The sequence below is a fragment of the Chrysemys picta genome, chromosome 4, assembly GCF_011386835.1.
Source record: "Chrysemys picta bellii isolate R12L10 chromosome 4, ASM1138683v2, whole genome shotgun sequence".
Taxonomy (NCBI): Eukaryota; Metazoa; Chordata; order Testudines; family Emydidae; genus Chrysemys; species Chrysemys picta.
Genome location: NC_088794.1, coordinates 62,858,804 through 62,875,608, shown reverse-complemented (window position 1 = coordinate 62,875,608; position 16,805 = coordinate 62,858,804). Strand labels below are relative to the sequence as shown.

Below are 16,805 nucleotides of genomic sequence, written 5' to 3'. Positions count from 1 at the left end.
CGCAATTTCTACGAAGCACTCTGGAAGCGTCAGAATGGGAGCACTACATCCCTGCTGGGTATTCATTACCGCCTGTTTAAATTCCATTTGGGAGGTCGATAAGGAGAAGGCGGAATGCTACGAATTTTATTTTAAGCCTTTCCTTATCCAGGTGCCCTGTCCCTTGCCATTGAAGAGGTCCGGCACTCAGCAAAGCCACCTCTTCAGCTTAATTACACAGCAAGCGTGGCTGGTTGCATCTGCAGCCCTTGATCATGCAAAACAACATCCCTCACTGGAAACCAGAGGAGTTCAGAACTTGACTTTCCCAGCCTCTCATCACAGCATCGTGTATTCCCAAACCTAGAGGCAGTGGGGCAGAAAACGCCAGCCAGCCCTGCATGGCTCAAACTCAGACAAGAGTGCAAAAGGCTGACAGTGCAGCAGGGACCAAGCAGAACAGCAGAGAGTTCTCCCACTTTCCCACCGTCAGAGCAGCATTTGTGCCACTGGTCAACACAGTCTCTATAAACTGGAAATTCAGGCTCTGCTGGGAAACGCTCGGGCGATTGCTGCTCTGAACACAAAATAAATGAAATGTCCTCAAGCATGAGCAGAGCTGGAGCAGGGCCCACTTCTGCTGCCAGCAAGTCCCTTTTCTTCACATTGAACTGGGACCTCAACCTGTTTAGAGGGCAAGAATCGTTTTATTTCAGAGAAAAGCTGTTTGCCAGGTTGCCAATGAGCAACCCAAAATACCACCGAGTAGGTAAGAGATTGCAGGCAGAAAGCATCCCAAATCCAGGACAAATCGCTCTGAGAACTTCCCCTCTAGTTTAACATTCCCCAGCTGTTTAACACTTTCTATTTTCAAACTGCTTGTCAAGCATCAATGATTTTTCCATATCCCTCCCTAATGGTAGAGGTAGCCTCCCATTTTACAGTAGAGAAACTGAGGCGCAGAGGCTAAGCAGCTTTACTCAGTGTTGCTTCAGGGACAGCAATGGCATGAAGCAACTGGCCATCTCACTTGTCCCCACAGCCACATGGTTTCTGACAAAACCATTGCGATGCATCAGCATGCGGCACAGCTCCCTTCTATGATGTCCGGGCCACAGCTTTCAGAGAAGCTCACGCGTCACTCCCTTACTGCCCCCAAATACTGTTGTGTTTAGACATGGAAGTGTTGTAAGGTAGAAGCATTGCAAGCAGTGGGGTTTTTTTTGCAACACTTTCAGTTGGCTTACACAAGGCATAAACCAGTGTAGTGTCCGAGCTAGAATGGAAACCCCAGAGCTGCTGTCTCGCAGTCCCATGCGTAGCCCCCTAGGCCACACTGCCTCTTACATAGAAGGCAACAAAACACTTCAGACCCAAACAGGTCTGCCCATATGGCATGTTTAACCCAGAGGAAATGCCTGCAAAGGGAGGAGGAGTTGCTATTATTCCACAAGCCAGCTGGCAGGTGCTATGCATTAACTTGGCAGCTAAGGCAGGAGAGCACACTGGCTGATGCTAGCCTCACCCTCACCCTGGATTTGCAGATGTACTCCTGAGCTAGGAAGTTTTCAAACCCTTCAGGAGGCAGTCACGTGTGGGCACACATTTCAGCATCTGATCAGAGAAGGAAACCCCAGCAACCAACAGAATTAAACCCACCGGCCCTCTCCTCACCCCTACGGCTGCTTGGAAGCTTTGGAACTGACATCCCAGTATAGCGAGAATCCCAGGAAGAAGCGTTGCTGTGAGACAGAGCTGTTTACCCAGGCAGCAATCAGCAGAGGGTTTGGGAAGTTACCTTAGCTGGCCTGTGCAAGGAGGGGATGGAAGGAGTGTCTCGTGTCATCTGACTTGGCCAACTAGGGAGCAGCACTTCAGTTGCTCCAGCCAGGCCTCCCTGGACTGAAGATTGACAGATCCTTTCCCCTCCATGGGGAATGGGGAACAGACTATATTCCCCACAGACACACACACAGTCATAGCTGAGATGTTGGGCCCCTCAAGCATAAAGCAGAGACTCTGGGAGGAGAGGAGCTTCAAGGGCTGGGGGAGAGCAAACTAAACAAAAACAGGCTGAGAGCTGTGTAAGAAGATACCAGATTTCACTCCCTCTTCAGGAGTCCAGAGGCCCATAATAAAAACGTAAGAGCTATGGCTTGCTCTCTTGTCTCCAGCAGACACGATCTGTTCTATCGCAGATGTCTAGGACAAAACATTGCCAGTCCTAGCAAACAAATGCTCATATTCTTCTCTGTGCTGAGACACCATGTTATTCCCCAACACTGATTTCTGACACAGCCTGTTTCTTTTAGACACTAAGTGCTTTTTACATGCCCACAGAAGCTATGCGCTGAAGGAGAGAGAGGATGGGATTGTGGGTTAAGGCAAAGAAACAGGAATCAGGATATATGGGCTCTGTTCTCAGCTCTGTCATATACTGGCTTTGGGCAAGACACTAGCCCTCTCTAAGCCTCAATTTCTCAACTGTAAAATGGGACAAAACTGCCTGTGTTACAGGGAGGTTGGGATGCTAAACTCAGTGTTAGTAAAGGGCTTTGCGATCCCTGGAAGGAAGCCAGAGGTTTTTAAGTCTCAACTCCATACACAATAGGATGACAGCAGATACATTGCAGAATACTATATACCATAGGGCCCATCCACCACAAAGGCAGGATAAAGCACCCACAGACAATGTAACATTACACTGGGACTAAATACCTCCAACATGTCAGGAAGAGTCCAGCGGAGGGCAACAAAAATGATTAGGGGTCTGGAGCACATGACTTATGAGGAGAGGCTGAGAGAACTGGGATTGTTTAGTCTCCAGAACAGAAGAATGAGGGGGGATTTGATAGCAGCCTTCAACTACCTGAAGGGGGGTTCCAAAGAGGATGGAGCTCAGCTGTTCTCTGTGGTGGCAGATGACAGAACAAGGAGCAATGGTCTCAAGTTGCGGTGGGGGAGGTCCAGGTTGGATATCAGGAAAAACTATTTCACTAGGAGGGTGGTGAAACACTGGAATGCGTTACCTAGGGAGGTGGTGGAGTCTCCTTCCTTGGAGGTTTTTAAGGCCCGGCTTGACAAAGCCCTGGCTGGGATGATTTAGCTGGGAATTGGTCCTGCTTTGAGCAGGGGGTTGGACTAGATGACCTCTTGAGGTCCCTTCCAACTCTGATATTCTATGATTCTAAGAGTAAGCAAATGAATCCCAACTTTTTATCCTACATCAGGTACAGAAGAGGCTGATAGACATGGGGGGAAGGGATAGCTCAGTGGTTTGAGCATTAGCCTGCTAAACCTGGGGTTGTGAGTTCAATCCTTGAGGGGGCCGCTTAGGGATCTGGGGCAAAAATCTGTCTGGGGTTGGTCCTGCTTTGAGCAGGGGGTTGGACTAGATGACCTTCTGAAGTCCCTTCCAACCCATATATTCTATGATTGCATGAAATGGGCTTAAAACCCAATTACCCAAGGCAAGTCAGTTTACTAGTGAGTGACAGGCTTTGCTACAGAAGCTAAGGTTTTGGTCCTTATGACTGCAAAGAAAACCTTCCCAAATATGAATTCCATGTAAATCAGTGCAATGCCTATGTTCCCAAGTCTGCAGACAATGCCTCTGCTTCTGCTCATAGCTTTGCCAAGCAACAGCATGAAATTAACAAGAGCAGTTGAGATTAACAATAGCACTGAGAATGCTGTGGCCAGTAGGCAAAACTGACCAGGATCATCAATTCTGGCCTTAGAATCTGTCTCTTTCTCCCAGCACCTGCTAATTTGGAAAGCTAAAAGCAGAGGCAGACACTGGAGCTGCTCCTGGGGGAGAAGGGGAATAATAGTCACACTCCCTCCCCGGCTTGCTGCAGCCCAGAGGCTCTGTGGGATGAGTAGAGGAAACCTCTGCCCTTCCAAGCAGCCAGGAAGCTCACCTATTTGAGGCAGGCGTAGGGGTGCATGTGTGTGTGTGGGTGTGATAGTACAATAAGAAGAGTCCCAGGACCCTTCCCAGTTGCTATATTATAGTAGCAACCAGGAACCCCCATCAAAGACCAGGATTCCATTGCGCTAAGTGCTGGACAGACAAGTAACTAGGACAACACTCCCTCCCCCACAGAGTTACAATCTAGGTGTCAGGCAGGATGCCACAAGCAAGCAGGATGGGGGGAGTTGGGAGCATGAGGTAACAATAAAACAGAGTATTTACACAAAAGCAGAAGGCAGCTGGGGCTTCCAGTGCAGTAGCTCTAGATCTTTCTGGGGTTAAGATATCCTTTTTTCTACCAGCCCCTGGCTAGTAAGCAACTGGTAAAGTGGCTGGGTGGGGGGCAGTGTTTTGGGGAGGCCTGTACTAGGAGAGAGAGGACTAACCCATTTAGCTTTTGTGGGGGTAGGTGACTGAAGTTTAAGCTGTCCTTGCAAATGGGAAATAACCAGGACATTAGATTTTAGGTCTACCAAACCTGGCAGCATCTCCTTAATCATCCACCTCATTCTTTCAATCACTGTAGTAAGAAGCTACTGCATTCAGGTGAAGTGCTGGCACACCACATCTTCTGTGGTAATAACATCTCAGCTATTACTTAAATGTTTAAAATATAAAAATGCAGAAAGAGAAGCCACTGCCACAAATGTTAGCTGGGTAGAGTCTGAGTTAAAAGACCCCACCCCAGAGGAAAGGGGGATAAGCCTGCCAGACACAGTTCTGCCTCTCAGGGGATCCCCAAAACTGTACATACATCTCAGGTACAGAATTAAACCACAAAGAAAAACAACAAGAGTGAAACAAACATCTGCTAAAGCCATAAAGGGAATAGGGAGAGGCAGAAGAGATACAGAAGGAACAAAATAATAGGATTTTCTACAGCAGATTATTAATGCAACAGCAGCTCTGAATTGCCCTGCTATAGTTAAGGGCCTGTTACAGTTTTGATTATATGCCCCTATGCTCATTGTCAGTGGAGCACAGATTCCTGCAGTACATATACAGGTGCAATCTTTGGAGCCATTGCACTCTACCAAGTCAGTGAATTGTGGCTAACAGATGACTGGGGAGGGTTTTTTTAGAGACATATCATTCAACACCTGCTGCAGCGTTCCAAAGATGCACCAAGGTGCAACAAGACTCAGCGCCTCAGATGCTTGACAATCTCACGGGAGCATCAGCAGAGTGACCAGTTTTCAGTCTCACTTTGAAAGTCAGGGAGAAGTTACAATGCTGTTCAGGTGAAGGCACACCGAGGTGTTTAACACAACGTTAAAGGGTTCTCTGTGGGCCTGCAATAGCGCACAGACTAGCCATTAAGATTCTGCCCTTCGCTGACACATGCAGGTAAACCAAGTGCTCGGATATTAAAGATACCTCTCTAAATAACTCCAGGCAAAATGGGTTCCATTATCCCCATTCAGCAGATGGGGAAACAGAGGCACCAACCTAGGAAGTGACTTACCAAAGGTCACATTGACATTTGCCATAATTGACATTCACGTGGCAGGAACCTGCTCTATACAAACTTAATCCCCTCGGCTCCTGGCTGTGCACTGCAGGCAAAGACCAGCCGCCCCCCGCCCCAATACCTATTGTATGCAGAGATTTCTTGAAGGCACTGGCAACTAGTGCTAGAAAACAAGGTGGGAGGGCCAGCTTTAGCACTCCCGGGGCCCAAGACAAGGGGTCCCTCCCTGCAAGAGGGGGAAGGCGAATTGCTGTCCTTGGGGCTCTGCTAGGAGGCAAAGACTAAGGCAGCTTGGGAGCCTCCCCCCCCAACCAGGCAGGCATGGCTGGCATAGGGCAATTCTGGGCACGGCAAGACCATCACCGGCGGCAGGGGGGAAGGGGATCTGTCGGTCAGTCTGTCCCACCCCCGTGGCCGGGGTCTGTCTGTCCGCCCCGGGTCCCGGCCCCGCACCTGGTAGGTGTTGTTGCCCAGGATGGGCTCGAACCCGCGCAGCTCCCCGCAGCCCAGCTCCACCGCCCGCCGCCTCCGCAGCGGCCCGCCGCGGGCTCCCTCCAGCCAGTCGGGTCCCGGCGACAGCAGCAGCAAGATCCCCCACAGCGCAGCCTCCCGCAGCCCCATCGCCTCTAACCAGCCCAGCCCAGCCCCTGCCAGCGCCCGGACCCCGGCTTCGCCGCGCCCCGCCTATAGCCACCCCATTGGGCAGCACGCACCCATCTGCCATTCTCATTGGTTAAAGGAAACGCCAATCTCCGTTCCAGGAAACCAGTCCCGCCCTCCCTGAGAGCTCTTTCCCCGTTCGTGTGGCCGCGCGAGCCACACAATTCTGATTGGCTTCATGAGCTGTCCGTCTCTACCTAGTAAGCACTCGCACCGTCCCCCTAGCAAAGTAACATGGGCCAAACCTGACCAGACCCTTTACCTTCTGATTAGGTTCCTTCCTTGTCAATCATGCATCCCAAGCACCACCTTCTTCCAGAAACGCCTCACTCATTGGCTGACCTCGCATAAAGTGATTGGCTAAACACACCGTTAATCTTATTTCCCCTCAATCCTAATCTACCCCGCGACCGTTCTCTGATTGGCTAGTGGATGCGCAGAGCAGGTTGTTGTTTTTTTAATTGGTTGATTTTAATAGACACTATTTTGCAACCTGGAAATGTTGTGTCTGCAAGTCCCGCTCCCCAGAGCATTTAAAGGCGCAGGGCCCTTAGGAAGCCTGGTCTCTCCGCGCTCCCACCACTACCCCAGGCGTACAACCCCTTACACCCTACTCGATCCGGGCCCCATAGCTGAGACCAGAACCCAGGCATCCTGGGTTACAAGCTCCCCCCCCCCCCCCCCCAGCTCCATGCAGGTTTAGTGGTTTAAGTAGTGGCCTGCTAAACCTAGGGTTGTGAGCTCAATCCTTGAGGAGGCCATTGAGGGAACTGGGGTAAAAATCTGTTCTGGGGATTAGTCCTGCTTTGAGCAGTGGGTTGGACTAGATGACGTCCCTTCCAACCCTGATATTCTAGGATTCTACATTAATAATAGACTTAGATGGAGCCTGCCAGCAGGGCTAGCTTTATTACCATTCACCTGACTGTGTTTTTCTTACAGCTCCAGCGGAAGTCCAGGTAAATGTGTGAGACTCAATCAAGTAGTTTTAAAAGTTTCTAACCATCCTGGCTATGGACAAAGTTGAAAGCGGGATCCAGAGCATACTCTAAAGGCTTAAAAATTAGAAGGTCCGTTTTTTTTTAAATGTATTTTTAAAGTCTTTGGTTTAAAAATCACATCTCAAGCTTTTTGAGTGCTTCATGGTAGTAATGCTAGGGGTAGTTGGCCCACTGAGCAGTGCAAAGCCATGGTAAATTGGGCAAGAACAATAGTAACCCCAATTCCAACCCAGGATGGGCTCAAACCCCCAGTGCCACCATGGCATGAGTGGAAAGCAGCTTCTAGTTACAGGTGAGGATTTAGTATGATTAAACAGCTGGCTGCTTGCAAAGGTTGGAAAATATAAATCATCTAGAATCCCAAATTCACATGATGCTTTACGACACATGCCCTTCACCAATGGACTTCACCCTCTATAACAAGACAAGACATTGCAGGGATCTTAGGGACGTCTGAGAAGAAATTGCTGGAGAATTAGACTGAAAGGGAAAGAGAGAGGGAGCTTGGTGACTGATCCAGGCTTAGGCACGTAGTGTGACAGAGACATGAAGCCAAAAACAGGAGGCAAAAGGATCAGTACAATAAGAAGATGGAGAAAAACAAACCTAGTGAGAAAGGGGACATGAGAGCACAAATGATATGAGGTGCAAGATTGTTTTACTAATGAGTTTGAATTAGATGGAGTAAGAGATGGGGACTCAGTGAAGGGATGCAATATAGCACTTCATAGAAGCAATGTAAAAAGATACTTTTAGTAGGTAGGATGGAAAAGATGTTCAGCTTCTCTGCCTCCTCCATCAGTGAATGGACCTGCACGTTTAACTGGTTTCTCTTCAATGCTTTATAAGCCCTCTTCTGGCATAAACATCCTGAAATGTTTTTCATTCTGGGCTATAATTATGCCCTTACAAATCCACATTTAAAATATTATGCAAGGTAGTTGGACCATGGCCACACACATACGCAGTCTCAGAATCCTAGCAAGGAGACCAAACCCCAGCTCCCACAGTGCAGTGCTGCTGTTTGAAGAGTGCAGCTCCACCCCCGCACAGTGAAACTTTAAGTGCTTTTTGATGGTAAAGAGCAGTTTTGTAACAAATTAAGCTCCAACTCCATGGCAGGGGTCATGGGGAAAGTAAGACCATTCAGAAACCACCACTGGAATCAAAGAGATAAAAGCTCCCCCTTCAGCCCAAGGCAGGTATGGAGTTTGCGCCTTCCCTTAATCTGAATATCTGTAAAGGAGAAAGCTCCTAACCCAACTGTATAACACTCACCATCTTGAAAGCTTTACTGTGACTATGCCTCATAACTATGCGGAAGCGAGATAGCTTATCTCACTTTGGCAGATATGTAGAAGACAGGTTAAGTGACTTTGCTTTGCCCAAAGCCACAGATTAAGTCAGCGGGCAAATAGATTAAAAAATCAGAAGTTTTTGACTCATTTTGTTCTCATTCCATGCTCCCTAGCAAATGAGAGGGGGACTGCAGGCAAGAAAAGAGCTTAATTTTATATCAGTCTCATCCCCTCCACAGATGCTATTTTTCCATGCATTCATTTGGATTTCATGTTTGAAAAATATAAGGACAAATATCTGACATTTCTACAACTGCCTAACAGGCATTGCATATCACCTGAGTAGTACTGTAGGAAGGCATCAAAAAGAGCCCAGATGAAACTCATTTGAGTGGGATGTGGCAAGAGAGCAAAATCTATTATTCCAAGATGCCCTACTTGTATTTGACTTGTTGGCTGACTTGCAACAACTTCAAGTGTTTCTCCCTAGAACTGAGGGATCAGAGATCAGAACACAAAGCCTTGATTTAGTTAGAATACCATGGCAGGATTACATGATAGTTGGTACCAGTAAACAGGTGATTAGGATAGGATATAAAGGACATTTCTTTGTTTTGAGTCTCACCCAGGGAAGATGTGTTTATTGTATTTTGTTTCCTAGAAAAGGAAAGTCAAAGGAACAGCACCATCTCCTGGAACAGCAGGATTCTTCTGGTCAGGTACCATGACTAATTGTACAACAGCTGAGAACCAGAGAAGAATGGTGCTATAAAGGCAATGTGCTGTTGTGCATCATATTAATCCAAGCCATAGAAACACTAGCATTGACCTCCAGATATCTGAATCCCACATTTCTTTTTAATGGGCAAGTTTCAGTGGCACTGACCTTTGAGATTATAGGTCTGCCAACAAGGCCCATGAGGAATATGCACGGAGGCAGAGTGGGATCGGGAGTCAAAAGACCTAGATTCTATTCCTGGCTCTGCCACTGGCTGTGAGCTGGGGAAAGTCACTTCACTTCTGTACCTCATTTTCCCCATCTGTAAAATGGAGCTGAGACTTACTTTTCATCCGTAGATTTTAGTAAGCGTCAGGGATTATAATAGTCAGGTCAATGAAGCACATACCTTGTGATGGCATATAAGGGCAACTAGTGTGGTATAAGTAGTCATTGGCCAATCACTATGCTTATGGTAGATGAGGCTTTTCAGCTCAGCTCGGCAGCTCACCTAGGAGAAAGACAACTCCGAATACAAATCTTGCACGCACGACAGCTGCCATGCTTGTGGCATTTATTGCACCAGCGCAGCAACAGCTGCTTGGGTGAGCGTGGGAAAGGCTCTGCGCAAGCCTCTCTCACTTAAACCCATTCATAGTGCTGGTTGTTCAGCCAAACTCATTCAAATGCTGTGGTGATGGGGACAGGCAGAGGATGCTGCTGGCAGTCCTTAATCACAACTCTGCACACAGGTGGCCTTACGGCAATGGTCGTTCTCCACTGACTAGGGCAGGAGGATATGAGCTCCATATCTGAGGTGACAGAGCAGGCCTTTTTGGAGACTTTAATGCTCGTGTGGGAGCCAGTTCTGACATGGGGAATAGAGTGCTAGGCCATCACAGCAGTGGAAGGTCAAACTCCAGCAGCCAACTACTTCTCCCCAAGTGTGCCGAGCTCAATCTCACCATTACCAACTAGGGTGACCAGATCACCCAAGTCAAATATCGGGACGCGGGGGGGGGGGGGGGGGAGAAGGGGCAAAAACAAAACAAAAAAACCCTTCCTCCGCAAGCGCTGGAGGGAGGCCTGGGAGACTCAGGGGAAGCGCAGGGCCAGGGTGAGTAAGAGTCCAGCCTGGTCCCGAGCAGGCAGGACTCAGTTGGGTGGTAGGGAGAGGAGGGGGCGGCCCGCGGTGCCAGGCGGCGGCTGTTCTCCCCCCCGGGCAGCGGGACTCGGGAGCAGCCGCTGCTGCAGCTCCCACTGCCACGGGGGAGGAAGCGGCCATGGCGCTTGGCGGCTGCGGCTCTGGCGCCCCCGAACCCGGGCCTGCTGCGGGGACCCAGCAGCGCGCACGCTGCGCCCAGCCCCTGGCTGGTCGCGGCTGGGCTGCTGCCCAGCTGGTACTATCCTGCGGCGGCCCCGGAGTGGGGGCAGCAGGCCCCAGCCCCCCCGTCCCGCTCGGGTCCCGCAGGGGAACGAACGGGGCTGGGCTGCCGATGCCTCCGCCCCGGGGGTGCCGCGGGATAGTACCAGCTGGGCAGCAGCCCAGACGCGACTGGCCAGGGGCTGGGCCCAGCGTGCGCGCTGCTGGGTCCCCGCAGCAGGCCCAGGTTCGGGGGCGCCGCAGCCGCCGAGTGCCATGGCCGCTTCCTCCCCCCGCGGCAGTGGGAGCTGCAGCAGCGGCTGCTCCCGAGTCCCGCTGCCCAGGGGGGGAGAACAGCCGCCGCCTGGCCCCGCGGGCCGCCCCCCTCCTCTCCCTACCACCCAACTGAGTCCTGCCTGCTCGGGGCCAGGCCGGACTCTTACTCACCCCGGCCCCGTGCTTCCTCTGAGTCTCCCGGGCCTCCCTCCAGCGCTTGTGGAGGGAGGAGGAATGGTGAGCCCGGGGAAGAGGCGGGGATTCGGGGAGGGAGCCAATCGGGGGAGGAGGGGGTGGAGTCGGGGCGGGGGGTGGGGTTGCGAGCACTTCCGGGCTCCAGGCTCCGGCGCATTTCCTTGTTTGTCCAGTGTCCGGACCGCACGTCGGTCAGGACGCGGGACAAACAAGGAAATATCGGGACAGTCCCGATAAAATCGGGACGTCTGGTCACCCTATTACCAACACAGTCTTCCAACATGCCAAGACAATATGGATGCATCCCAGATCAAAACAGGCACATGATGGATTACATAATTGTACGGTTTAAAGACATTAAAGATGTGCACGTCACCCACGCTGTTAGAAGAGCCGAATGCTGGTCAGACCATCAGCTTGTGAGAAGCATGTTGATACACTTCTCAGAGTGCCCTAGAAGACACCACAAACCACCAAAGAAGATCAATGAGCTGCCATGAAATACCCCAGGAAACAAGCAAAGTTGGAACAGACACCGGAGACTGCGTTAGCTGAGTTCCCAGAGAACTCCACAGACATTGATGCAACCAGGCAGAAGCTCAGATATGTTACATCCAAGGTTCTTGGCTTTGTAAGGCAGAAACACCAAGACTGGTTCAATGAGAGTGACCATAAAATAGACCGGCTAGAGGAGACTATGCACACCACACACAAATCCTACATTTTGGATAAGAAATCAGCAAGGAAGGCCTGGTAGCATCAGGCCAAACCCTGCAAACCTGATGAAGAACCAGTGGTGGGAGCAGAAGGCTCTAGAACTGCAGGAAGATGCTGACAAGCATGACATGAAGACTTTCTATGAAGGTCTCCGTGCTGTGTATGGCCCAAAATCCAGTGGTACAGTCGCTGTCCTCACAGCCAACGGTAACCGGTTGCTCACAGACAAAGGCAATATTCTTTCCTCGCTGGGCAAAGTACGTTGATCATCTCTTGAATTATGTCTGACAATGCCATTGACTCACTCCCACAGTGTCCTGGCCTGGAGGAGCTGCCCATGTACCTTTCTTTAGGCTAAGTTAAAGGCAGCTGTCCACAGGCAAGTCACCACGCCCTGATAGCGTCGCGTCAACCTGAAGTGTACAAAAGTGGAGGTGCTCACCTAATCAGGAAACCCACCAGCCTTTTCAAGGTTCTATAGGAACAGGGTATGGTGCGACAGGAGTATAAGGATGCTTTCATAGTCCATCTCTACAAGAGGAAGGGAAGCACATCTAGCTGTGTCAACTATCGCAGAATCTCACTGCTGTCTGATCCTTGCTCAGCTTGTCCTCAACAGGCTTGTTTCTCACCTACTTGACTCCGTCACAGTGTGGCTTTGGTGCTGGCTGTGGCACCATGGACATTATTTTTTCAGCCTGGCAAACACAAGAGAAGGCCCGTGAACAAAACAAGGACCTGTACATAGTGTTTGCTGACTTGACCAAGGCCTTCAACACGGTGAATCACGAGGGCCTATGGAAACGCCTTCTTAAATTTGGTTGCACAGAGAAGGTGATTGCTAACGTCTGCTCATTTCACGGTGGCACAATGGCCAGGGTGATGGAGTGTGGTGACTCATCAGAAGCCTTCCCTGTCACCAATGGCACCAAACAAGGGTGCAGAATGGCTCCCATTCTCTGCCATTGTCTTTTCAGCCATGCTCTTGTTCGCATTCCAGGACTTTGATGGAGGGAGAAGTACACATCCAGTTCAGATTGGATGGGGGTGGAGGATGGGTCTATTCAATCTACAGTGACTCAGGGCCCACATCAAACAACTATTAGGACAGCTCCTGTTTGCTGACAACTATGCCCTCATTGCACACACGCCCAAGGACAATCATCTTACCGTGAACTGCTTTGCCTATGCCTTAAAATGCTTTGGTTTTACAATCAGCCTGTACCTGCCAGCACCAGACCACCAGCATCATGAGCACAATGAGCCCATTGTCACAATTAACAATACACCCTTCAACTCAGGCAGGAAATTCTGCTATCTGGGTAGCACACTTTCCAGCAATGCCGTGTTGGATTAGGAGATGACTCATCACCTGGTGAAGGAAACTTGGCATTTGGCAGGCTCACCCACAGGCTCCTCCAAAGGGAGCATGGAGTCTACCTCAGAACCAAGATAATCTACCACGCTGTTGTACGCAGCCAACTCCTCCATGGCTGCGACACATGGACATTGTACCAATGCCATATCAAACAAGTGGCAAGCGTCCACTTTCGCTGCCTAAGATCCATCTGCAACATCAAGGAGCAGGACAGGAGCCCCAACACTTAAGTCCTTGAGAGGTGTCAAATCTCTGCCACTGAGAGCATGCTCATCCAGGTTCAGCTTTGCTGGTTTTGGCACCTGGTCTGCATGGAGGTTTCCTATATACCAAAAGCGGTGCTCTACTGCCAATAGAGCACAGGAACCCACTCTAAGGGTCGACCTATCCTTCGATATAAAGACACCTCAAAGCATGCTAGACACTGAAACGTAGGAACTTGTTGCACTGGACAGACCTAGATGAAGAGGTCAGTGCCATGAGGCTCTCTCTCTACTTTAGAGAAGTAGAGTGAGAGCTCTCTGCAGGAGAAGAGAGCAAGTCAGAAGACCAATGCCTCAAACTCTCCCCTCAACAGCCACTACACTCGCAAGACATGCAACCGTATTTGCAAATCCAGGATCAAACTCGCTTCCCATGAGCGAAGCCGTAAAACCAAATAAACGCAGCGCTTAAGTCAACACCAGCTGAACACTTGTCCATCAAAGCAATGAGAGAATCCAACATACAATTACTCTAGTACCGGATATGAGAGAGCCTCCATGAACAGTAGGTACAGGTACAAAGCAATAAAAATGATTAGGGTTATGGAATAGCTTCCATACAAGGAGAACTTAAACAGACTGGGACTGTTCAAGTTAGAAAAGTGATAACTAAGGAGGGATATGATAGGGATCTATAAAATCATGACTGGTGTTGAGAAATTGCCCTGTTCTGCTCATTCCCTCTGAAGCATCTGGCACTGGGCATGGTCAGAAGACAGGATACTTGGCTAGATGGCCCATTGGTCTGACCCAGTATGGCTGTTTTTTTTTTTTTTTTTTAAGGTCCACAGACAATTGGCTGGTAAAGTCCAGCCTCCCCCTCTTGCTACTAGAAAGAGATGATGCTGGGATTCCTATAAGGATGCTTTCTGGACATTGCTTTGGGGTCACCTTATGTGTCTACTGGTGTTTGATTTGAAACTTTCATGCTCCTAGCAGCTGGAAGGCTGAGTTTTCCCTCTGCCTAGCCTTCCGGAAGGCAGGGGAGGGCTCTGCTATTCTAACCTTACCCAGCCTCCACTATGAGGTCTTCCTCCTGGCTTTAACAGCCCCCTTGCCTCACTTTGCTGCTGCTCAGACCATTCCCAAGCAACAGCAAAAGAAAACTGACCCAATTCTTGGTGTTCAGACTTCCACAAGATAAGGAATAGCAACAGTGAAACTTATCAGGCTTGTCAATTTCATGCTGCTGCTTGAAAAAGCTAAAAACAACTATGAAATTAATGCTGGAGACAGAAACAGCTTCTACTTCAGATTCGCAGTGGAAGGTTTTTTTTCAGAGGCGTAAGAATACTAGTTTTCTGTTTCAGTAAATTCTGCAGAAATCGATGTCTTAAGCATTCCCATTTGCCAGAGCAAGTTTTCTTCTCTGCACTACTCAGAGTCTCTCAGTGCCTGTATTAAAAAATGCTACCTCAGTTGCTTATTTCACACCAAAAAAAAGTTCTAATTTCTTCATTTATGAAACTGTTTAATTTTTCAAAATAAGAAAGACAAGGTGAAACTTCAGGTAGATCCACCCTCAATCGTATGCAAGGGTTTAAAGAGCCACCCACTCAACAGAACTGTAGTCACAGGTCTCTACTGGCAGGAATCACCACGTAGCTAATTTCCTAAATTCTGAAATAGCATTAGTAAAATAAGACCTTGATTTCACAGGAACAAACTTTTTTGGTTTGATGATTAAGCAGAGCTTCCTTTTACTTTTAACAATCCAACACACATTGATCTCAATCCCCAGTACCGAGATTGTGCAGTAAAAGTTACAGCTCCTCTGGTTAGAGAAACTAATGCTGTGCGTTACTCAACTGGGAACAAAAGAGAGACAAGTAATGAGATAAGATTCACACTAGATAAGCAAAAAGGATACTGATCTAAATGAGAATCACTAGAGATAAATGACACTAGGCTGATTGTTAACAGGACAATACTGCACCCATACATCTCAAAGCAATTACACATCTGGAAAAAGAGTCACTCTCTACAAATTAACTATGAAAATAAAGTCACAGGACTTTGGTACATTAAAATTCATTTCCAGTTAAGGGTATAAGTATCCTACTTTTAAGGCTCCTGTTAAGAAAGAATGTAAAATCCAGTGATTGATTTCACAACCTTCAACAGAAGTCAAATCTACAGGCAAGATTTGGACATATGAAGGAGAATGGGCGAGATGAATCTGGATGAGCAGGGGGTCTTATTGACACACTGGATACACAAAGGGGGATCTGTCTCAGGGTATGTCTACACTACGAAATTAGGTCGAATTTATAGAAGCCAGTTGTATACAGCCGATTGTGTGTGTCCCCACATAAAATGCTCTAAGTGCATTAAGTCGGTGGACCGCATCCACAGTACCGAGGCTAGCGTCGACTTCCGGAGCGTTGCACTATGGGTAGCTATCCCACAGTTCCCGCAGTCTCCGCCGCCCATTGGAATTCTGGGTTGAGATCCCAATGCCTGAATGATGCAAAACAGTGTCACGGGGGGTTCTGGGTACATGTCATCAGGCCCCTCCCCCTCCGTCAGAGCAACGGCAGACAATCGATTCGCAACTTTTTACCTGGGTTACCTGTGCAGACAACATACCACGCCAAGCATGGAGCCCGCTCAGCTCAGCTCACCGTCACCATATGTCATCTGGGTGCCAGCAGACGTGGTACTGCATTGCTACACAGCAGCAGCTAATTGCCTTTTGGCAGCAGACAGTGCAGTATGACTGGTAGCCTTCATCAGCTATCTGGGTGCTGGCAGACATGGGGCTGCATTGCTACACAGCAGCAGCCCCTTGCCTTTTGGTAGAAGATGGTATATTATGACTGGTATCCATCGTCGTCGTACTGCCTTCCCAATGATGATGATGGCTATCAGTCGTAGTATGCTATTTTCTGCCAAGCACCCAGAAGATGCCGAGGGCTATCAGTCATGCTGCACCGTCGTCTGCCAGCTTAAGATGTAAAAAATAGATTTGTTCTGTATTCATTTGCTTCCCCCTCCCTCCGTGAAATCAACGGCCTGCTAAACCCAGGGTTTTCAGTTCAATCTTTGGGGGGGCCATTCTGTGTGACAGTTGTTTGTGTTTCTCCCTGATGCACAGCCACCTTTGTTGATTTTAATTCCCTATACCTGTACGCCAGGTCGTCACTCGCCCCTCCCTCCCTCCGTCCGTCAGATACTAGTTTCGCGCCTTTTTTCAGACCAGATGCCATAGCACTGGGATCATGGAGCCCGCTCAGATCACCGCAGCAATTATGAGCACTATGAACACCACGCGCATTGTCCTGGAGTATATGCAGAGCCAGGACATACCAAAGCAAAACCAGGACCAGCCGAGGAGGCGATTGCAGTGCAGCAACGAGAGTGATGAGGAAATTGATGTGGACATAGACCTCTCACAAGGCACAGGCCCCAGCAATGTGCAAATTATGGTGTTACTGAGGCAGGTTCATGCCATGGAACGCCGATTCTGGGCCCGGGAAACAAGCACAGACTGGTGGGACCGCATCGTGT

The 16,805-nt window shown here is 49.2% G+C and overlaps 1 protein-coding gene across 1 annotated transcript in view; it reads right to left on the bottom strand.

The window, feature by feature from the left end:
- SORT1 (sortilin 1) overlaps positions 1–6,092 on the bottom strand; it is a 48,242-nt gene extending 42,150 nt beyond the window's left edge. The window contains exon 1 of the mRNA XM_005310994.4: positions 5,880–6,092. Coding sequence (XP_005311051.1) covers positions 5,880–6,047 — 168 coding nt within the window. The 5' untranslated portion in view covers positions 6,048–6,092. The remainder of the gene's footprint in view (positions 1–5,879) is intronic.
- Positions 6,093–16,805: the final 10,713 nt, after the last annotated feature.